Source organism: Melozone crissalis, unplaced genomic scaffold (genome assembly GCF_028551555.1).
Source record: "Melozone crissalis strain CALT ecotype California unplaced genomic scaffold, PUWL_Pcris_2 ptg000014l_1, whole genome shotgun sequence".
NCBI lineage: Eukaryota > Metazoa > Chordata > Aves > Passeriformes > Passerellidae > Melozone > Melozone crissalis.
The window spans coordinates 19,028,920-19,052,580 of NW_026535792.1; the positions used below are offsets into that span (position 1 = coordinate 19,028,920).

Sequence of the window (23,661 nt, forward strand, 5' to 3'; positions counted from 1 at the left end):
ACTCCTGAACAGTCAAGAAACTAACCAGAAAATTTTCTCTGTGGCCTGAATTGCTGAGCTGCAGCATCTGGAGGCATCATAGGCATGTCACAGCAGTGGTTTAGTTTGAGAATTACCCTAAATAGCCTTATTATCACCACTAAATGATAGAGTATGGCAACTGGAATGCAAGCCAAGCACAGTGGAATGACCGATGGAGCTCTTTTTCTGAGGTCATCTTGTTGAACTCTTATTTTTCCCCCCACAGTTTTCACATGTGAAATCTCATTAACACAAGTCCCAGATCAGAAAAGATCAGCAATATATATGAGATCAGCAACATGTCATTAAAATTCTCACTCACTTTCATTTTTCTAAGGCAAAAAGAAACATTCTTAAAGTTACACTCACACACAAACATTTCACTAAAATCACTGCTGACTTCATAAAGCAAAAGTTCAGTCTTAAACAACTTATGTCTTAAAACATAATCATGAGACTGGATCCTGAGAAACTGTGCTAGCCTTTTAGAAACATAGTGTCATTTCAACTCATTTACCATTAAAAAATGCAAACAAAAGATGAATATTTAGAAGAGAGAAAATACTCATGCTTATATAGCTGAAGGCAAAGAGTAAGTAATTGCAGACACACCAGAATCACTGCAGCTGACTAAAGGCATCTCTGAGTAAACTTCAAAACAAGTTCTGTGGCTAAAATGTCACACTGAAGGCTTCAGTGCCTCAGGAGTTTCATTGTATTTTCCAGGAAGCTTTGGGAAAGCAAGAGGCTGATTTAAATAAGCTGCAAAGCTTTTGTCCAAATTATCAAAATTGTCACTTTTCTTGTAGAAAAATTCAGAGAAAAAAAGTGCAGTAAATCCTAAATGGAAGGGAACTGAGGCTGGTGCCTTAACAGAAGTGGTTACAACATAAGGCAAAGCCAAGGAACTGAGCAAAGATTGTTGCAGATTAAATTCATCTCTGGAAGACAGGATGTTTGTCTAAAACCTTGGCAGTGAAAGATGGTTATTCTTGGCTCTAATCACAATCACTGTTTAAGTCCCTCTGCTATACAGTTACCAATAAAGAATGCATTTGATTTCTCTGGAACTGACAGAGTGCAGAAACATTAATGCACAAAATAATGGATATATGAACTAGATGGGAATATAAGTATTAACTCTTTGCTTCTACTGGTCTGTCTAGTTCTATGTGGATCACACAAACTGGTTACTGCATTCAGGGCACCCTGCTCTATGGATTTGAACAAATTATCTCCCTTCCTGCAACAGAATTTTGCCATCTGTACAACAGGAGTGACTCATTTGTATGAGTGTCCATATAGGAGTCTCCATTTGTAGTGCTCTGTAAAGGACAAATAAGAAATAGATTCTAAGAGTAGATTATTTTCATTAATGCTTGAAATCTGCTGTGGTGATCTTGGAGCGGGTATGATGGAGAAGGTGGTCTAGCAGCAGAGCAGTAAAGCCAAAAGAGCTAAAACAGTGTCATTTGGAAATCTCTTAAGCAGGGGCTTAACCCCAAATTGAGGCAACTGTCTTGCAGACAGAAAATGAAGGTTTGGTTTTTTTAAAATAATGTAAATATGTGCTACAGCATTTGGTGAGCTGGGACATGAATACTTCTTCTGGTTTGGAACCAAGGCTGATGAACTACTGCCTGGCAGCACATCCTTAATACACAAAATGTACTTATGGGTGAACTGGAAAATGCACAATACAGTGAAAACACATTTATAACATACCCACTGCCCCAGAATCTGACATTCTTTCCAAGACCTTATCAGGTCAACAGTTTGGTAACTTATATTCAAATTAATATTTTAATCAATAACTTAGAATATGCAATGCAATTTGAATGCAATATAATGCTGGAAGAAGCCTCCCTGTCAACCTTTTTACTTGGTCAGTTCCCACTTACAAAATACAAACAGCCACAAAGACCTGGTTTTGAACCATGTTCAGAGAAGATGGAGCACAGTACAGGCAATTATTCTATAACAAAAGGGTTTTACTGACAGCCTAGGCAGTGCTGAATATTGATCTGTGTGGCATTGAAAATTCCAATTTGTTTTATTAAATTCAGCACTTTAAGAGCCAGAAATGTATTTAGAAAACAGCCAGTGACATTCTCTCACTGTCCTAATGCAGCCTCTTTCCCACAACTTGAAAATGCCTCTGACTGTTAAATTAACATGTAATTCAGTACCATGAGCAAGTTTTCATCATAAGTTCTGGCCTTCTAAACTTAATGCTGCATGTAATTTTTTAATAAAGAGATGTTTAACTTCATAGCAGAACTTGTTAAATATAACTGTGCCAAAAGAAACCTCCTTCACCTGCATAAACCCTCACAGTGGACATTTTGGAATGGTACAAAGTCAACAGCCCTTGTTATCCATTTTAAAAATAAATAAATATACTTCAAGAAAATAACCAGGATGGAAATAAAAATCCTGCTTGTAGGATAAGCTTTACAGCATCCAAATTAGGCAGTATATGGGTAAACCCCACATAGTAGTATTTTCTCTGCCACACGATACACAACTGACTTATACAGGTGAAAAACTCAAGTGTATATATTGATAAAAGATGTTCCAGGAGGGAAAAAATCCAGTTTGATAAGAGGAAGGCAAAGGCAAACAGACTTGTAAAGAAAGGTAAGGTCAGAAGGGATCCAAGCATGTCAAACATTGTGGTTAGGCAATACTGTGCAAGCAAAAAGAACTAATTTTCCTAGAGCCTCTAAAGTAATGCCTAGAATGTTCTGAACACAAATTAAAATTGTGCTACACCAAAAATACAAACAGGCAGCAAATTTGCTAACTTTCTTTTTTTTTTAGTAGCTTAAAGCATCTATTTTCACAGATATTTGAAAATATTTCAGCCTAGAACATGCCTAGGGGCTCTATAGCTCCTCAATTCATTATTCAGCTAACCATCATTAAAAAGGAGCTTCTTCAGGCTTGTTTCTGTCATGAAAAATGAGTGAAAAAAGCTATCACACCATCAGAGATGTAACACACACATCTGGTGAGCCTCTTGATGAGCACACAGAATGCCCAGAAGATCCCACTTTGACATGAGTGTAATTATGCCAGAAACAACCTCCTCTGGTAATGACATCAAAGTACTTTAATGCAGCTGGGCAGTGGCAAAGTTCTGGCACAGTTGTCCTATGGAAACCTGGAGTACCTACACACACAGAGTTGGAAAAAACATTGAATGAAATGTAAATCATTAAAATATAAAAGCAAAACATGCCTTCCTCCAAAATAACCTGAACAACACCAAGTATCCAGCACCCTTGAATAATTGGTGTTTGATTTTTCCATATATTTGTGTGCTTAACATGTACTCTACTTTATGGATATTGAATAATCACAAAGAATACCTGATACAAAGATATCATAAAGTAAGCACCCCTAGTTCTGTCTGTGCAGCAGAACTTGAAATGGAACATTCTTCTCTGTCACCTGGGAATTTCAGCCTCTTACAGGCACCTTCAGCCTTGTTGTGCTTAAGGAGCAAAATAATCCTTTGCAAGTAATTTTAACCTCTCACAGGCAACTACAGCCTTATTTTGCTTAAGGAGCAATATAATCTTTTGCAAGTTACAAATACCTGAAAGGGGAAAAAAAGGAAAGGAAAGGAAAGGAAAGGAAAGGAAAGGAAAGGAAAAAGGAGAAAGGGGAAAGGGACGAGGAAAGGAAAGAAAAGAAAAAAGAAGAAGAAAAAGAAGAAAAAGAAGAAGAAAAAGAAGAAGAAAAAGAAGAAGAAAAAGAAGAAGAAAAAGAAGAAGAAAAAGAAGAAGAAAAAGAGAAAAATCTTTCAAGGGGCTTATTGTTGGTGAAGACCAAACTAAAATATATTACTTACTTATTTTTATGGCCAGATAAATACTGTACATAATATATGGTAGCATGACTACAAACTTCACTGCACTTCTCTTGAGGTTAAAACTTTAAAAGGAAAGGAAGACATTGAAGTGAGAGCTCAAACCCCTAGAAACTTCAGTATAAAATTTCAAAACTATTTTCAAGAAGGTTCTTCCACTGCAACAAAGTGATAATTTGAAGAAAAAACAGTGGTTTGTACTGCTTTTTTATTTTTTAAAATGTTTTTTAAAAAGTGACAGAATGGCACTTATAGCTCAGTAAATGAGGGCAATTTGTGACAGAGTTGTGACTCATGTGACTAAACAGTTTTTGCATTGGCATTTGGCATTTGGCATCATTAACTGTGCCACAGAAATGTGATGTTCCATTACCATGACCAACCACAATGTGTTTAATGTAGTAACATGAATATGGAAATGCAGGTTTCAGAAATCATGACAATTCTGGGCAGATCATTCTCTCTGTTAACCATGATGCAATTACAAAAGGAGAAAATTTCCAGTGTAAGCTACCTGCCCCTAAAGCAAGCCCACTCCTAAAGGGGAAAAAAGCCAAAACCCAAGAGGTTACAAAATATGGAGGGATGATAAATGCCATACTCCTGGGCTGAATATCTTATCAGTTTGATAAGGACTGATGGAAAACAGAAATGCACTCATGATCTCAACATATTTAGGTTGAGGAGGTTTGTAGATTTTTGTACTCCTCCCTTCATTAGCAATTAAGTAATGAACAAGCAGAAAATCAAAGGGAAAGGGACATACAAAAAAGTCTGGAATTCAATTTCTGTTTCAGAACTTTTCTAACTTTTGAGGCTTCTGAAGTATAGAAGTTTTGACAAATGATGAAATATTCAATTTTCTGAGCAGTTGGGGAAATGACATCAGACTATTTGTACACAAAGAACTTTGAGGCATTTTGTTTTTAATTTGCATACAATTCTCAGAGTGAATTCCACATGAAGAAGGGTGAGATACAACAGAGCTCATTCATCATTTCACAAGTTAACAGAACAAAGTAAACATCTGTCCTTCTTATTAATTAGCATCTACCCCTTACTCCAATTTGTCACTTCCTGCTGCAAGTTCCCATGCCAAAGAAATGGATGGACTGGTTCCAAACTCCACAGATGTTCACACATGAACTTCAGCGATACTGCAAATTATAACAGCAAGAAAAAAGTTGAAAGGCTTTGGATGACCTTATATTCTCTTAATGGTTCACAAATAAAGACCCAAAATTCTGAGTAAAAAAATACTTCAGTTGTCCAGCTCAGCTATTCACCTGACTGTGGTTCCTCCATGGAGCACCCAGCTAAGGAAAAAATACTTTGTCATGTAAGAGGGGGCACTAAATCAGAACAGAGAAGTCTCAAAATAGCTGGGCTAAAATGGACTTCCCAAACACTTTTCTCTGGAGCACAATTTGAACATGCTCTTACCTTCTACATACTGATAAAGTTTTCTAGCTATATCATTTCCATACATAGCTGCATTTGACAAGGTTTTTTTGGCTTATATCAAACTGGCAGACACCATCCTGACTGAAGTATATTACATCAGTATTATCCCTACAATAAAATAGTGGCATGGTGTTAAAGACAGCATCATCTTTCTTCATGCTTTAATGAGATCAAATAACACTTAAAGGCAGGTTGGAAGGGAAGTAGTAGCAAATCTGTCTTGCAGATCTTTCTGAAAGAGATCAGAAAGTGAAGCTGTGCAGGTAAGAAAAGGAAAGGCATAAGCTGCAAAGGAGTTGAACCTACCAACAGCAGCAGAAAATCCCCATCACTTGAGCAGTCTTTATTCAGGTCTTACAGCAATAAATACCAGTTTAGCCTTCTGCCCAAAGACTTACAGAAAGCCTTTTTTTGGTGGAGGACTCCAGACTGTGACACTGTTCACAGTGAGTTGAACAAAAACCTGAATTGTGTTGAAGTGGCAAATGAAAGAACTCAGAATTGCACATCTCTGATAGGACAGGGTTTGCATTTGCACACAAGCCTACACATCACAGCACATCTGTCAATGCCAGTGATTCCATTTGGGACACACCAGTTTATTTTCCTCATGATTGTGGATTTTCCAGCAACTCTACTGAATCTGAAATATGTCAGTATCAGAGAAGAGACAATAAAAACCTTTTTACACTTCAATATTTATTAATTATCTAGCAGATTTTTGCTATATATTTAGTACTAGTGTAACAAAATTCCTGATAATTCTGTCTCATGCAGGTAACTTAAATGAGGAGTTAGCACTATCTAAACTGAAGAACTACCATTGGGGGTTACTGGGGATGTACAAGACAGGTATTTCCTGCAGCAAGGACAACGAGGTGGGGATGCACAGAACACAGGTCAGGCTCAGCTGAACGTACCTGGCTGGATGTAAGGACAGCCCAGCCCTCAGGAGGACTGGAGGGGCAGCATCCTGTGACCTAAACAGACTTGCCATTGTTGTTAGGAGGGCTTGAGAGGAGTTGGAAACTACTGTTAGGAAAGATGATGTTTCTGTAGTTATTCAAATAGTTTAGCTTTTGCTACTTGAAGTTGCTGTGATTTGTGTTCTCTTTTTGACATAGTGAAATATGTTACTCTACCCAAATTGCTATTTAGGTCACAACAGATACTGAGAGCATACTGTACCTTTCTGCACAAAGATTGCTGATAGACTGCTGCTATTCCTTCTCTGCAATTCCTTGGTGAATACTTTTTCATCAATAGCAACTATGAAAACAAACTCTCTAGAGTCCAAATTTTTAAAAAATATATTACAGGAAAAATTGTAAATCTACTTGTAAATCACTTATTCTTTTCTCCTACAATTCCCACAGGTTTCAAAACATAATAATTATAAATGTAATTATTAAAATAATAACAAGAGTTGTGATAGTCTTTTGTTGTACTGGGCATTTCCCTTTTTTAACTGAGATACATTCTAACAGAAATACCACAGTACAAACCAGATAATTTCAATTAAAAAACAAAATGCAAACGATTCAGTCCAATGTTAGAGCATGTGTATGTGTGTATAATACTGTAAAAGTAGTCACACATTAGAGGTATATAATTGAAACAGCATTTTCTTTCATGAACCTGCTATTATTGAGGCAGTGACAAGGTTTCCATTTCTTTGTTTTTTGAGCTCTTTAAAGAATGGCTATTGCCACATTATGTAAACCTAAATACTGCACAAGCAGAAGCTTGTTGGTATCAGGTAAGGAATAATACTAGTAGTGCAAACAGCTGCAGAGACAATTCCTCCAGTTTTGGGGTGAACCAGCTATATAACACTGAAAGAGGACAGGCTTCTTCAAAGCCACACTCGTGCGTGTTTCTCCACTCAGCAATACATCCTTCTCCATCTTGGTCTTCTTTTTACAAGGGTACTTGGGGGACAACCACCAGCTCATGGGATATTTATCATATAAAAAACTTCTTGACTCTTTTCCTACTTAATCTTATCAATGTTTTAGAACAAGTCAAGGAATGATAAATACCTCAAGCATCAGGAAAGTGACAATAATACTGACTTAGTATCTTTAGTAAAAAGTGAAACATTCTCTCCTGAGATACAAATCAAGGGAGGAACAGGAATGATGAACCTAACACTGTACCATTGTTTGATCATCATGCACCTCAGCTGAGCAGGTGGGAAGGAACAATTGTTTATTGCCCTCTGCTCATCCAAAGCTATGACAGGCAGTTTATTTAGCTAAGTGCTTGGCTTATCAGTATGCTGTCAGAGCAGTTCTCAATGTGCTGTCCCCCTTTAGCTTATTTCTTTAAAAGAAAAAAAGAGAAAAAAAAGAAAACAAAACAATAAAAAGGAAGAAAAATCTCAGCAGGTTAACAGTTAACCCTCATCTTCTCTCAGCTCTGTGGGTAGAAATTTGTATTGCTGTTGGCGGATCTGAGCCAGTTTTTTCCTTGCCTCTTCCAGTTCTCTCTCCTTCTTCAGCATTTCTTCTTGGGCTGCAATGATCTAGAAAACAGAAACAGCAAGGAATACTGTCTGTAAAATAATATTTCTTTCCCTAATGACACCACAGTCACAGCTGGCCATGTGAGCATTCTCCAGAGAAGCTCCTAATTTCAGTGACTTCATCAGGAATTGCTCAAATTTTTCCAGATGCCAGGACTAGGCCATCAAGAAAAGTATTCTATTTCCACTTGAATAAAAGAAAAAAGAATCTACCACCTTAGTTGTACCATGCATCCATGATGAATTTTACAGTTCTGAATTTTACAGTTCTGCATTCTCCCAACATTCAGCAGGGTGGGGGTTTAGAACATGTAGAATAAGCACTATGTCTTAACATGTCTGAGTGACAGTAAAACTGAACTCTCCTCATGCATCCACAGTATTTTCCTGCATCTCAGAATGCCAAAGAAAAAATGACAGCAGTACAGACATGCAGAAATAATCAAGTCCAGTATATTTTAAGTAGCATGTACAGTATATGATGTACTTCATTCATTTTAAGGAATCTAAAAGTTGGTACCTCAGAGCCTTGAAATCTACTTTTAAATATTGTTATTATTTCTCAATAATTATTGTGGTCACAGTAACAAAACCTCATTGGTTTTTATCTCTCATTCCCTATTTCTTTGCTTAAATACATGCAAAATCATTGTTTCATTAAGATTTGGGAACAGTTAAAGTACATGAGAGAATTCTGAAAAGATTTATTCATTTAATCTGCTATTACAGCAAATGCTCAGTGGAGAAGTGCAGGACATCACTGTGCTCTTATATCAGGGGTTCCATAATAATGAGGCATCAAGCAACTGATCATGGATTTCTCAAGTAATTGATCATGGATTTTTCAAGTAATTAATCATCATCATTTTCAAGTAATTAATCTCAATAGCTTTGTCCAGCAGGTGGACATTGTAACACCCCTCATTTTTGTGCTAGTTTTTCCCTGCTTTATTTCTGGAGTGATGGTACCAACCTGAGCAATGCCACCCACAAACTTGGTTTTGACCACAACGTCATCATCCTCTGCTTTTCCAAACGCTGCTTTCTGGGCTGCCCTGACAAGATTGTCTGATGCACGCTTGACGGCATTTCCTGCAGCCTTTGAGAAAAAAAGAAACTTAGTAATAAGGAAAATATATAACTAACATGGATTTGTCTGAACATCAAAACAAACATCTTTGCTTGACTGCACAGGAAAGGTATGGGGTTTTTTTTCCACAGGGAAAAGCAAATTAATCTGTGAAAATCAGTGGTACAGAGAGAACAAAATTCCTTTCTTTAAAAAGCTGAATGTTGGAGAAGTCACAAATGAGATTTTTTTTCCAATCATTTGAAAAAAAGCAGTGGATGAAATTCCAATTTATAATTTACTGATCAGACTTTTTTTTGAGAAGAACAGAAACTAAAAACTAGTGTATAAATATATAAAACAATAAAATTTTAAAATTAATGGATTTTAATCAGGTCAAGTTAGCAACTTACACAGCCATGGTTATCTCACATTTAAACTTTTATTTCCTAAAAATTCTCAGAGAAACAGTCAAATATTTGTAATATATATCTTTTGTTGTAATACGTATCTTTTGTTTCTACAAAATATTTCTTTTGTTGACTGAATATATATATATATATATATATATATATATATATATTTTGTTGTTATATAATATATATATATTTTCCTATCCCATATTTCCAGCTGCATCTCACTTTCAAGTCTTCCTCACCTGAGATGTCCCAAGGACATCTTTGTTTGAAATTCACTCTGCTCAGTCTGGAGCTCATCCAGAAAGAGTGGAAATATTTCCAATTGCTTCATTAAGTTCTGGAAGATTCTGTAACAGTGCAGTCCAAATTTACATTCATGGGAAATGCAGTTCAAATTGGGGTATGAAGGAAAAAACCAAGACACTCAAAGTCCTCAATCCAACCTATTGATTAAAGCTACGTAAAGCATTTCTGCTGGGGGCAAAGCCAGCTGAAAAGTCTCAGCAGTTTTGGCATGTCCACCATGCCAAAAAGCATAAATATTTAGTAGACATCAACTCATTGTTTTTGCTATGATAAAGGACATGATTTCCAAGTGCAAACTGCTCTTCCTTTCATTATTCATTCTGGGACTAAAATGAAACTTGGTAAAATGGCAAAGTTCAGTTTCAGTCCATGCTTGGGCTTGTTTTCTTTTCACATTCCCTTCCAATTTCTCACATTTGATGTCTATTTAATAATATTTGCCCACAATGACTGAGAACCCCAAATTTCCTGTCAGAGCTGAGAAAAATCTGTAGTAGTTAAATTTTTCCTGTTTCTATTGTTTGTTCTGCATTTAAAATTCCTTCAGACCCATCCTGGCACCTAGATATTACAGAGCAAATTGTATTATTCCAGTTCCTGCCACCTTCCCCACACCCTTTGGCAATGTCAATCTACATGGATTGACTGTAAAGCACTAAAACCATCTCAGCCCTATAACTGCCCTATGGCATAGCACTGTTTGCTGTAGAAACATGTAGATTTTTCACACATTCATATATTTTTTCCCTCCTAAATATTTAAACCATGTTTCTACTTTGAATAAAATGATGACATCAGTTCCTCATGCTCAGAGAGATACTCTGTCATATGTATTTCTGTTAAATTTGATTCTGCCCAGCCATACATGAACTGTTGCACTGAATGTCCATTAGTAGCAGAAAAAAAGGAATTTTCATTGTTCACCAAAGGTGGTATAAAAAAACCAGCTGAAATAGTTGTATGTTCCAGGCTGAGCCTGCAGAGAAGGCTGTGGTCATTTTAAAAATTACCATCCTCAAACAAAACTTCCAGAGACTTCAGATTTTACCCATCAAAACACAGTGGTAATTCAGCAGCAGTTCAGAGAAGCTCAACATGAAATGGATGTGTAACATTAAAGGGAACCAGTTTTATGTAAAGAAGCTCACTCAGACCTCAATTGAGATGTTGCATCAGATTCTCCTCTTATTTTTGTCTAACAATGATTGTCCATTTTAGAAATGCTCTATCTACAACTGCTGTCTCTTGACTCCTAGAAACAAAGGCAGTCTGACCACAATCCTAGCACTTAGAGAAATACTTTGTTGAACATGTGCATAATCCTGGAGTGCTGAAACAGTGTTCACACAGCACTACATGGGTTCTCAGTAATTAAACACAGGTACCTGTAGCCTCCTCATGGCTTCAGAGTCATGATCAGCCTTCACTTTGCAAGCCACAAGCAACTGTGCTGTAGAAGCTGCCACTTGTTTGGCAGATGAGATGAGTTTCTCCTCGCTGGCATGGCCTTGCACTGAGGCATTTGCTGCTTCACAGAGATTGCTGGTTGCAGCTGCCACCATTCTGGCCTAGAAGGCAGCAAAAAAAAGCCACTGGGTATTCTCACAGATATTATTTCTTCAGAGAATGTGCCAGTTTTCTCAAGAGAAGTAGTTACTCACAGCAGAAATAAGTCCCTGAGACCACTGTCCATCATCAGCTGCATTTGCAGGGATTGCTCCAACCTGAAAAAACAGTTCAGAGATGGCTTACAAGAAAACAGAAAATACAATTGCTCTGTCTCACACACTCAGTAATCCATGAAAAAAGGAAACACCTGTAACTGTGACTGTGCCCAGCACATTCAAGAGCAGAAAATCCAACTGGCAGTCAGTTGTCACAGTGACTGTGCTTCCAGCACACATCTGCCTGCTCAGGAAGTGTCCAGCTTACTGTACTGCTTCAGCTGACCCATTCTTGGAACACACAGGAGTAATTACCAGAATAACCAGTAATTAGCAGACTATGGTGGTTGAAACCACAGCTGAAGCAACAGCTGAAGCAGCAGTTCCTTAAGTCCCAGGCTTTAAAATAACTTACTTCTGTCTCCATAATACATTTGAATTTACATTATTCTTTCCTCTCTTCTGATTTGAGCACTGTGGGAAGGTACAGATCAGAAAGCTTCACAGGGAAGCCCCCACGTGCCTTCATGCCCAATAATGGCACTTTAGGAGAGCAGCTCACTTTTCTGCATGGCTTTTCCACTGAAGTGCTCATGGCATCAGCAGTACCAGCAACAATTTGGAGACAGTTTTCTTCCCATATTGGATGAAAGCAATGAAGCTAAACCCTATAGCTGGTTGCCAGATCCACATCCCCACAGCTGCATGGGTCTGGGTGGTTTTTGGAGAGAAGCTGGAAGATGTGAAATGTAAACATGGTCCAGAAACTTGTGTTTTAAAAGAAATGTAAACAGGCATTCAAGCATAATGAGAATTCCAGGGAATTAAATCAAATCATTAAGTACAGCATCAACATAAACAGAAGATATGTTCTCTCATGGCTGTGGTGACACTTATTCAACTAAAAAAAAATCAGTTATAAAAAAACCCCCAAAGTATTTAGGTTTCAAGTTTTTCTTGCCTCATCATCCCCTGAACAGATATGTTTAAGCAGACCACAGATGAAGTGCTTGTTGGTCCTGTTAGAAACAAAAGCACAAGCTTTCCAGAGCCCAGGCTGAAGCAGACAGCAGAGCCTGATTGTGGGATCCATGACAGAGCCTGCTGTGAGTTAACAGTCAGGTGAAAATGGAAACCATAACTATACAACTACAATGGTCCTATAATTATTGTTCTCACAGGCAACATACCTGGTTGATGTTTAGATTTTATCTTTCAGAGTATACTGACTGTGAAAAATAGTGATGGATGTGAAACGATTTACAAAATCTCAATTCTGAGCACACCAAAATGATGCCACATGCTGTAAAGACTCCTTCCATTGATGGCAGCAATAACTACAAGCATGGCCACTGAAATGTCCTGAATTGACATGCAGGCCTGTGCCCCCATTGCATCACAAGACACTGAGGGCACAATTACTGAGGCCTTCTGCTGTTCTGGCCCAGAGCAGTATTGAACATGGTGACATTTGGGTTTGGATCCCCAAACTGTTGTGTGGGACTGTACATTTCCAGCTTGAATCACAGATCTTCGTGAAGTGAAAAAGCCCCACAGCAAAACTCCCCACAACTGAATAATTTGAAGAGTCAAGCACTTGATTACACTTGTGAGGTTTAAATAAATGTAACTGTGGGATTTTTTCAAACAGGTCTGGGCCATGTATTGTGATGAGCAGTGAACAATTTACATTTTCATTAGTCATTCCAAAGCTCCTTCCTACTGTTTTTTAGAACCTTTAGGAGACTATATTCATTTTTGATGCTTTCCCCCACTAGTGTTTCTACATGTCCTGTTTACCCACCTTTCCCTGAGCCACCAGTTCTCTCTGGGCTGCTGAAGCTGACTTCACAAGGGCACTGGTAGCAGCTGCAATGGATTTAGCTGCTTCCAGGATCTGTTCTTCAAAATCCAGAGTCTCATCTGCTTGCTATAACCAAGAAAAAACAATGTTACACATTCACCTGAAAGCAATTGTACTTTCCATACTGAGGACATATACAAAGATAAGAAGATTCTGGAACACATCAGTAAAGTCAGTAAGATCTATAACATCATTTTCTGCACAGGAGTTTTGTGTGGACTAAAGTTGGGAGTCAACATAAATATTAGAGCTTGCCCTTGTGCCTGCTCACACAAGATATTTAAACAAAGCCATCAACTTTCTAATGCATTACCTCCACCAGAGCTACTCTAAACTACATTCAGAAAAGTGCAGGTCTGAAAAGAAATTCTTGTTTTTCCTATCAACATTATCTCTCTAGTGCCATAATAGTGGCTTCCAAGATTGCTAAACTAGGGAAAGCATTTTCTAAATACTTGAAGACTTAAGGCATTGAAAAAGAACAATGATAAATATGTGTTGTCTCATTCACCTGCAGTAAGGAATGTAAAGTAGATACCAAGCAAGAGCACAGATTTAACAGCTTTTGGTAAGAGCTGTCACTGCACAGAAAGGAGCTTTGTCCAGTTCAGTGATCTTGGACACAGGAAGTTCCAAAGCTCTGTCTGGAACACTTCAGTCATCCAAGAATGTCTTTGAACAAGCATGTGCAGAACCTCCTAATGAGGTTTCTTACTATTTAAAATGTAAATTTATTGTTCTACAAAAACTTTCCTGACTTTCAAATAATTTAAGCAAATATTGAAAACTTATGTCCATCTAAGCATGCTTACTAGCTTTTGAACAGTTAACAAAATAGATAGAGATGAACAGTTATTGTTATTTTAAACAGAACCAGGCCTGGGCCTTGTATTCTGATTGTTTTTTATATAAAATATTCCAACAGAATGTATTTTGTTTGTGCCTCAATCACAAGCCTACTGGAATCCAAGGCTGTATGGCAGGGCTAGTGGCTAAGTATCAGGACATCCTATTTTGTGAGAGATAAGGCTTTTGAAATATTATATAGAATATATAGAATAAATAGGTTTATTCTAACTACAACCACAATGTTCTTGTGCCACACAACTAACTTTAGAAACACCAGCCAGGAGGGCCACGAGTTAAAAAACTGGGCAATCATTTGCAAGTCTAAGCACACCCATCTAAATTTCAGTCAGGTTTAGTTCTCCTGTTACTGCAGTTTGATGAAATAGTCAATTATAAAATAATAAAGGATAATGATAAGTAATTACAAAATGACCCATCAAGCAGCACTCAGTCCTACAGCACTTCACATAACTGCCACATAACTAAAAGCCCAGGAGATGAAACAATAGCATCCACATACACCAGAAAAACTGAATCATCTGAAAATCAAAACTGATGTGTAGATAAAGATGTTTGGCACTTTAAAGTTTTTCTTTTTTTAAGAAAAGCCACCTAATCCACAGAAAACTATTTGTCTTGCCTTGCTATTGGGCTATTCCCATCAACTAAGTATATGTCTTTGTAATAAAAGAAATTACTTTGGAAAGTGAGCAAGTCATGTTCCACATACAGTTTTGGCAGTGCTTGCAATGCCACATCATGACCATTGTTATAGCAAAGTACAATCACACTGGTCCTCTACAGGCCTCAAATTTCATAAATAAAACTCTTATTTCAATCATGACATTACCAGAGTGATTAAATGGAATCTAGTACAGTCTGTCAGAATTACTGTCCTTATTAAAACAGATACATTACTGACTTTGATTTGACTAAAGACTGAAACAGCAATATCAACAAAAATACCACTGACTGACAGTAAATTGAGGAGACTGTTACTGCACTTTTAAAAGACTGTTATTGCACTTCTACTTTTGTCCAAAACTTCTTACTATCAAGTTTTTAAATTCTCATTTCCAACATAAAATACATTATGTGCATTACTGTTTATATGTCAGGAATTCAGACTTAAATGAGCAAGAACTTCAGTATCTGCTTATTTATTACAAAGGAAGTGTCAGTCTTTGTTGACATTTAATAAAATGCTCATGGCCATAGCGTGATCTGCTGGGCAGCTATGAATGTGCTCAGATGGAGTTCAATTTGTGAAAAAACAGCCACCAAAAAGATGCTGAACAAAAGCAGTTGTTTAAACTCAGTTCAGGGTAGTGAGTGGACTAAATATTGCACACAATTCCTAAGCAAAAATTACTGCTTTTCAAAGAGAATGCCAAGAAATCAAGAGTGCCATTGTACAATGGCTGGATTAACTTCCACTGTGGAGCAGCAGGTGAAGCTCAACAGGAGAACAAACAGCTAAACCTTAGTATCTCATCTCATAACAATCATTTTTCTCCCCTGTTTGCCCAATCACTTTCTTTCCAATTATACTGAAATCCAGGGCTTGGGAGATCAAGCCATAGGTCAAATTTCTCAAATTTCCAAGTCTTGCATGCTTTGACATCTCACAACTTTTTTTACTTCTGGGAAAAAAAACCTCTTAACAGTTGATCCCTTCTGTGAAGAATTTATTTTTGTAGCAGCCTTACACAGCACTCAAACTGTTGAATGCCTGTTGGCTTTTAATCTTTTCTAAGAAATCCTTCTTTTCTAGTCCTTCTCTGTGGTTTTCCCTTCACCATTCTCAGGTGTGCCACATCCCAGGGCTGGATACTCAGTGGGGGAGGCACAATGCTCAGCCAGCACTGTGGCTGTGTTCCTGCCACAGCTCTACCCAGAGCATTCCTCAGCAACAGGGACAGGGAGCAGCACAAGGCTGAGCACAGCAAAATGCCCTACAAGAAAAGGAAATGTTTCACCATCCCCATTGTTAAAAGAGTGTGTCTCCTGGACTGCCTTAAGTTCACACTCATAAACAGTACCCTACAATGTGTCAGTTCACAGCCTTCATTAATAAAGTTGAGAGCAATGATGGCAAAAAATATCACATTGTGACATTTTAGAGCAGGTTTCTTTAGAAAACCAGATCTAGGACAAAAGGGATAAGTTTCTCCTTCCTCAAGCAGCCCCATGAAGATCAGCATCTCATTTTCCTCAAGCCTGAGCTAATATGCTGTTAATAACCATGTACAGCTATAAAAATGTTGGAAAATTAAGACACCAGAACAGACAAACATTTGGCTCACTACAAAGCCTTTAGTATGGAATATCCTTAAAATGTTGATTATGCCATTGAAAAGAAAACCAAAAAGATATGGTTTTGTATTGTATTTTAACAATTTTTCTACAGCATCTCCATTATTAGGGGTAGCATAAATAAAGTCAGGGTTAATAGGAAAACAAATGAGCCCCCAATCTCTTTGCAAAACAGCAGCAAAAATTACAAAAGACAAACCATTTTATTTTCAAGCACCTCTAATTTTCTACTCTACAATAAGCAAGCCAATATGAGTAAGTTACTGCACTGAGCCATGGAAAGCACAATAAGAATCTCAGTGAAAGTCAGCTGCTGCTCACTGTCACAAAGATCCCTACACAACTCAGAAGTCTCTCCAAGTGCAACTCTACTGATAAAGGAGCACTCCATGTATGTATTTTATACCAGATTAGATTAGGAGTCTACAGGAAGTCTTCTAAACCTGCTTGTGAGTGACTCTGCTCCTTCATATTTCCTTCTACCAGGTTAAAACCCCCGGAGACAGGGCAGGACACTGTAGGAATATGTTTGATATATAGTTGGATTAAATAACAACCTAATATATCAAACATATCACACAGAGTCCTGCAGAAAAAGGCATCCAGGTTTGATTCATCTTGGGTTAAAAAAACCAAAGGACCAACTGCTGAAAGCTGCCAGCAGGGAACTCTTCCTGACTACAGCACACCCATGTGTGGAGGCAGAGGCCTGCACAGAAGCTTGGAGAGCAGACAGAACAGGGGAGGGACAGCAATGCTCTCTCCTTTGTACCTCATCTACCATACCTTTTTACTTAAAAGTGGGTTTTCCTCAGTATTACCATGAAGATTTTACTAGACCAAATAGTTTTCTTCATCAGAAAGTTACTAGTTGTGGGGGTTATTTTACAGGAAGTAGCATGTTTGCATAACAGAAGGAATGTGTGTCTGCATTGCAATACAACTGACTCTCCAAATGGAAAACTGAAAAAAGTAAGAGTCCACATTCAGGAAAAATAATTGTACTTAAAGGAAACATGACAGCCAACTCCTGCTTAATAAACCATAAAGATCTCAGTGCTTCTCAGATAATTTCTCACTTTGAACACTGCAAGGAGAATACTGAAGAGGTTTTGTGTCACAAACAACTGCTCAGGAGAGTCCTCAAAGTCCTTCCAAGATATGAGCTCAGAAGACACACAGATATTTACAGGGTGTCAGTGGGGCTGTGGACTAGGGGACTGAGCATGTTGGGAGCACATTCACCTGCAGCCAAACAGCCAGGATTTAAACAAACAAAATAAGCACTGTACAATAAAGCACAGGCAGCAGTTACCAGCACTGTGTCTCATTAGAAATTGTCCTCTGGGATAAGATGATTCCCAGCAGCAGAAAATGAACATGTCTCATGCTATTTGTGTCAATTTAAGACACCAAGGGGAGGTATGATAGGTGCAAAAATATGAAGAGGTAACAAGGAAAAGAAGAAAAAAAAAATCCAAAAGTTAAAAAAAAAATGGTGGGACAAATGAGAAGAAACCCTACCTTCAGCTATTTGGGGGTTTTTTAGAGCTAAAAGACAAACTCGAACACAAAGATCAAAATTTCAAGCTGAAATCAAATTACTCACTGCACTAATAAAACAACTTCAGAAAAAACAGAGAATCAGCCACCAAGCAGTAATGATGAAGATGATGTTATTTCCTGCAGGTAGACATTCTAAAATTACTAACTGAGGACTCTGCAAGTTCGCTTGGGGATGATTGCTGCTAACCAAAGCAGGATTTTGTCTAGCTAGTCTGTTCCATTGTAGAAAGTAACTCCTATTCCTGCCTTTCACAGACTGAGCACAAGACAAAGCAGCCCTTCCCTGGTCTAAGCATTCCTACTCAACACCCTGGGTGTTGTCAAAGATGGCTTTAGGAAGACACAGCCTGCTCACCACAGGAAATCCTGCTCTGGGAGGATACAATCTGCAAGTCTGCAGCAGAAAAAGTGCTGTTTGAGCCACTCTGTGACCTTCCTGTAGCTTTTGATGTGGATTATAATCCTTATTGTGAAAGAGATTAAACATCTGAAAAGGATGCAAAGGCTGCTGAAATCCCAAATCAAACAAACAGTGGGATATGAATTTTAGTTTCAGAAAATGACAAACAAACCAGTAAGTCACAAGGAGACTGGATACTCAAATTAACATGTTAAATGATGAGCAGGTGTGAGAACTGGGAAATTCACTGGGAGATTACAATGACCCTGGAGAGGCTTAGATGTTGGCAGGAAATTGCTCCATGGTTCCCAGGCAACACACATGTGCTATTGTGCAGTGACTGCATAGAAAAGGTGATGGAGGACTTCTCCACTCCTCACACTCAGCCTGTGGAATCTCATTAGAAAGGACCATTTTTCTTTATAAACAAAATGGATGTACTTGTTAAAAAATGCAGACAAAGAGCATTTTTTTTTCATGAGCTAATTTATTCCTATTACTGAACAGGGAGTGGGGGGTGAGAGGTCCTCAAAGGCTGAAGCTTCCAAGAACTATTTCATCTGATGCTCCTAAATAACAAAATACTACCCTGCACCAATGGAATCATCCAACACTGAATGAATGGTCTTGAGGCTCTGCTTTTTAGAAAGAGTTCTCATTAGCTTTACTTTGAAACTGATTTGCACCTACAAAGCAGCATAAAGAGGAAAATAGATACATAGTCCTTTCCTGACATCACTTACACAGCCAAAACATGTTTTTCATTTTAAAGAGATGCAACATAGTAATTCCTACTAAAACCTGCAGGTTAACACCAGGCAAAAGGTAGCAATTCTCTGGGACCCACCAGTTTCATATATTCCCTCTGTACTGCATGTGAAAATAGTTGGCTTAATTTTATAGTATCTTCAGAGACACATTTGAAAGGACCTGGCAACATGCAACACTACTTGATACCATAATGAACTGGAATTTAATTTCCTTCAGGAAAATGACATAGTAATAATCATACAGTGTATCTGATTCTATACTGAAACAGCTACTCTCTAAGCAGGGCAGAAAATGCTGGTTTTAGCCTTAGAAAATCCTGCAGGTCCTTTGCATTCTCTTGAATCCCAGCTGTGTTACTGCTGCTTTCTCCTGCTACACCACACAAATTCAGATATGAACAAAGGGGCTTCAAAAGAAAGCAAGTAAGAATGACTACACAGCAGTAAAATATGTTTGCAAACAGAAAGGTAAATATTCAACAGTAACGATGCCATAACTCTTACAAGCATTTCTAACATTTGGCTCCTCTTCCTTTGCTTGCTTATGGCTGGTGCTTGACTCACTCCCTGAAAAGCATCTTTTTACCCTCTGCCCTCAGGGGTAAGTGCCATCCAGAGCAGGGTTTTGTGGCACTAAAACTCATGCAAGGTTTGATTTTTTACACCATTATTGTGGCCAGTAGCAAATACACACCAAACTATGGGCAGTGTGCATCCTCTGCCTTGTTAACCACAAACAAACAGTGGGGATGGACACTCACCTTGGGCTTGGCTCTTGGTTTCAGCTGCTCTAACTTCTTTGCTGCAGCCTCAATTGATGCTGCAGCCCCTAATAGCTCTGTCTCTGCAATGACTGTTGGGTCTTCTGGATCCACCCACTCTGTCCCTGAAATTAATGGAGATGGAGACAATAACTTCAGTGTCACTGGGAGTGAGCTGCCACTTAAACAGGGGGAACTGCAATCACACCTCAAGTGTCCAGTACAGAATGTACACCACAGAAAGCTGATTTTAGTGCCATAATGGCATGAAACCACTGGTTTATGTCACAGAGAAAACTGTAAAGCAGAGGGGGAAGAAATATTTAGTAGGATTATTTTTTCATGAAAGTAACTTCCTTAATAATTGTGTAAGCAAAGAAGCTTCAAAAAGGGATGCTGTCCATACTGGGAACAAAACCAGCTGTCACTCAACTTGTGTTTATCAGAGGTCTTACTCAGATGGTTGCCAACTTGATCAAGCCATTGAGAAGTCTGACACAGTGGTACAGAGAGCAGGCTGCAGCCAGCACAGTCACCCCCAGCACACTCTGCAGTCCCCCTGCTCTGCCCTGGCAGTCTGTGCACTGGCAGTGCCTGGGGGTGAAGTTGGCACTGCCTGAAGGAAGCACACTTTTGGCAGTGTGTGCCTAACAGTGATGTAGAAAAGGCCAAAGCAGTTTCTGTACCACATCTGAAGGGTAAATTTTTTTTTGCTGTTGACTTTTTGGCATTTCTATTTTCTCAAAGAATTTTTGTAGATCCACAAAATGAATACTTGGCTGGAAGTGGTTTCAGATTTTTTGAAGCTGTCAGTGCATTATTATTTTTGATTTCTTAACATCATTCTCTGAATTACAAGATTCAGAAAGCATCCATATTCTGGATTGAGGGGAACAATGAAACAGCCAGAAGAAGTTCATAACCTCCAAGGGCATGGTCTAAAACCCATTTCTCAGCTCAAATGCTGTACAGAATGATGATACTCTATATTAAATTCTAATACTGGCAGATAAACAGGGTAAAAAAAAAAAGGCAGCAAGTATAAATGCAGTCAACCCCAAATTTGTAAGATGTACTAGTTCCTCTTCAAAAAAAGGCATTTCACAAAGGTTAAAACATTTACATGTTGAATTTGTTAGGAGACAGCTTTATTGTGTACCTATAAATGAAAATGAGGAAAGAAAATTGTGAATGGCTAAAACATATTTTACTTCCCACAAAAAAAGCTTCTAAAGTGAAAAAAGACATCCTCTACAGGCAGCAAGTGAAAAAAGAAATAAGAAGTGTTTTTTTTATTTTAGTGAATATGAATTAAAATGCAAAAATCGCCAGAAATTAATAAATGTGTCCAAAGATGAGAATGATATAGAGATTTTTTTAAAAGCACTTAAGGAATAGAAGAAGTTTGATATTGGCTTGCCTTATTAGCAAATGAAAACAGAAATTTTGAAATATAAGAGAATGCAGGAAAAGCTGAAGAATCCAATAAAGCTACTTGAACAGGGAAATAGCATCATGTAGATCACTGTTCTATGAAAAAGAGTAACTCTATTAAGAGATAAGGAGGGAAGGAGGAGAGAAAAAATGGATTCCCATATATGAAAATTGCTTATAGTTCAGATTAATTTGCAAGCATCAGGTACTGATAACTGCAGGAAATAACTGAGGAGAGCCTGCAGTGTCCATGACACAGAATATCAGACCATGATTTCTGCAGTAATGAGCACAGCACACTGGGAGCCTGCTCCCAACTCACCCTTCATTGCTTCTGCTGACTGGATAAGCTCTGTGACAGCACCTGCAACCCGCTTGGAGAAAGAGGCCAGCTGATGCTTCAGCTCTGGAGTTGCTTTTTGCAGAATCTAGAGAAAGAGAATGCACATTTAAGAATTCCAGGATGCTGGAAGATTCCCAAGGCACTCTAGTGAAATATTTATTTTGTATAGCAATGGTCTGAAGCCCAGTGAGAGAACTGTAACTGTCAGGAGGCACTAGGGGCAAAACTTACTCTACAGTGTTGGATGCACCCCAGGAAAGTGGCACTGCCTTGCACAGCTCCAGACTTCCCTCACCTCAGCATGGACCAGCACTGGCCAGGATGGAGCACATGGATCTGCAGGAGGTCAGGTCACTCTGGATTCTCACTAATACTTACAAGTTTTATTATGATGTGCAGAATTCAGCTGGAATTAGCATGTTCCTGGCCCTACCCCCAGCTAGGTGATTAGTGCAATAGTGCTTTGAGCAAACAAGTCACTTTGTGCCAACATTACACAAGTTAATACCCTGGCTTGAGAAATTTTAGATACTGCATCTGACAACTCTTGTACCTAACAAGTATAATTTCCAAAGAAATATGGCTGCTGAATCCCCCTAGGCAGCCCTGTAAGCATCCCTAGCCTGAGCACTGAGGGTATAACTGAACTTACTGACAGCTGTATCACAGGGTGCCAGGTGGACCAATCAGAGATTCCTCATCCCACATGATCTGCATTTCTGGAGGTTATAAATTAATGAGATTGCAGACCTAGGGGTTCTAAACCACCAGAGGCAGCCAACACTGGGGTAGGGACAGGGTGGGTATGAGGGGGCAGAACTTGCTCGTGCCTTCAGGGCACTGAATGTTAAAAGGCTTAAGGTAGAAAAGGCCTGTTACTTCAATAAAATGGAACATGTCTTTCTTACCTTAAGCCTCTTGACTTTGCAGAGAGACAGAAATAAAATGAGCAAAAGTGTTTGGTCTGTTCTGGCACTCAGGTTGAAACACACAGTGCTGGCCTTCTAGGGGTCAAATCTGAAAAATTCCCCACAGTCCTCTAAACTAAAAATGGATCAGACATCTAATGCTAAATCACTTACTGCAATACAGCTCTAAGAATTCCACTAGCAAGTTCCAATTATTTTAAAACTATTTTAACTGCTAGTGGCAAGCACAACTGTGACTGGACTTTTACTTTATATATAAATTTCAGCAAGTTGATGCAAATAATTACACATGCTCTGTTCTCAGCAGAAAAAACTGATTTGGGTTTGCTAATGTGCAGTTATGGCTGCAAATTTCAGTTTCACAGACTTTAATATGTCAGCTGAGAGCCACCTAAAAGAAACTGCTGGTCATCCATGAAGCTGATTGCTGATTTAAGTCTTCTCATAAACATTAGTTCAAACACATTTTATTGCTTCCTACAAAAGTAATAGCATCAGAAGAACAAGTATTATGGGATAACTAATAAATTATGGGATAATTATGTATTGTCAAGCAAAGCCCATTGACAGCAGGATTCAAGAGTTTGGATTTAAGTGTAGAAGTTTTATGCAGAGCTTTGGGAGTGCCATGTCTGATGTGTTGGAGGGTTCTTTGTGAGGAAGTGCTGGCTGGGGATTTTGGGATGGCTTGGAGTAGGTGTGGCTGTGAGAGTAACAGTAACACTGATGTAACAGTGCCTTAATGAAGATTGTGTAATCTCTTCAGTCTGGGGCACAGCCCTATGCCTAACACGTCTGGTGTTTATTGTGGGCTTAAAAGAATGCTGAAATGTCTTAGTTTAATTCCTTTGTCACAACATTTTTTAGGTTCAGATCCAGATTGCCTCCAATCTGATCCAGAATGCAGCTCCATTTAAGTACTCCAGTATTCCTCCTGTCTCACAGAGCTGAAATATTGAGTTTCCTTTAGCTTTATCTGACAACAAAACTGCATAGCCTTGTGACAAACTGACAAAAATGTGTCACTAGCAGTCACTATAGAAAGAGGGCAGGGAGATAACTCTCTTTGGAAGCAAGCCAGT

The 23,661-nt window shown here is 38.4% G+C and overlaps 1 protein-coding gene across 4 annotated transcripts in view; it reads right to left on the reverse strand.

Moving 5' to 3' along the window:
• Positions 1-4,807: 4,807 nt before the first annotated feature.
• TLN2 (talin 2) overlaps positions 4,808-23,661 on the reverse strand; it is a 141,371-nt gene continuing 122,517 nt past the window's right edge. For all 4 annotated transcript variants that reach the window (XM_054272471.1, XM_054272473.1, XM_054272470.1 and 1 more), the window contains 7 exons: positions 21,630-21,735; positions 19,874-19,998; positions 13,152-13,277; positions 11,345-11,407; positions 11,069-11,251; positions 8,863-8,988; positions 4,808-7,889 (listed from right to left, as the gene is read on the reverse strand). In XM_054272471.1, the coding sequence (XP_054128446.1) occupies positions 7,761-7,889; positions 8,863-8,988; positions 11,069-11,251; positions 11,345-11,407; positions 13,152-13,277; positions 19,874-19,998; positions 21,630-21,735 (858 nt within the window). In that variant the 3' untranslated portion in view covers positions 4,808-7,760. The remainder of the gene's footprint in view (positions 7,890-8,862; positions 8,989-11,068; positions 11,252-11,344; positions 11,408-13,151; positions 13,278-19,873; positions 19,999-21,629; positions 21,736-23,661) is intronic.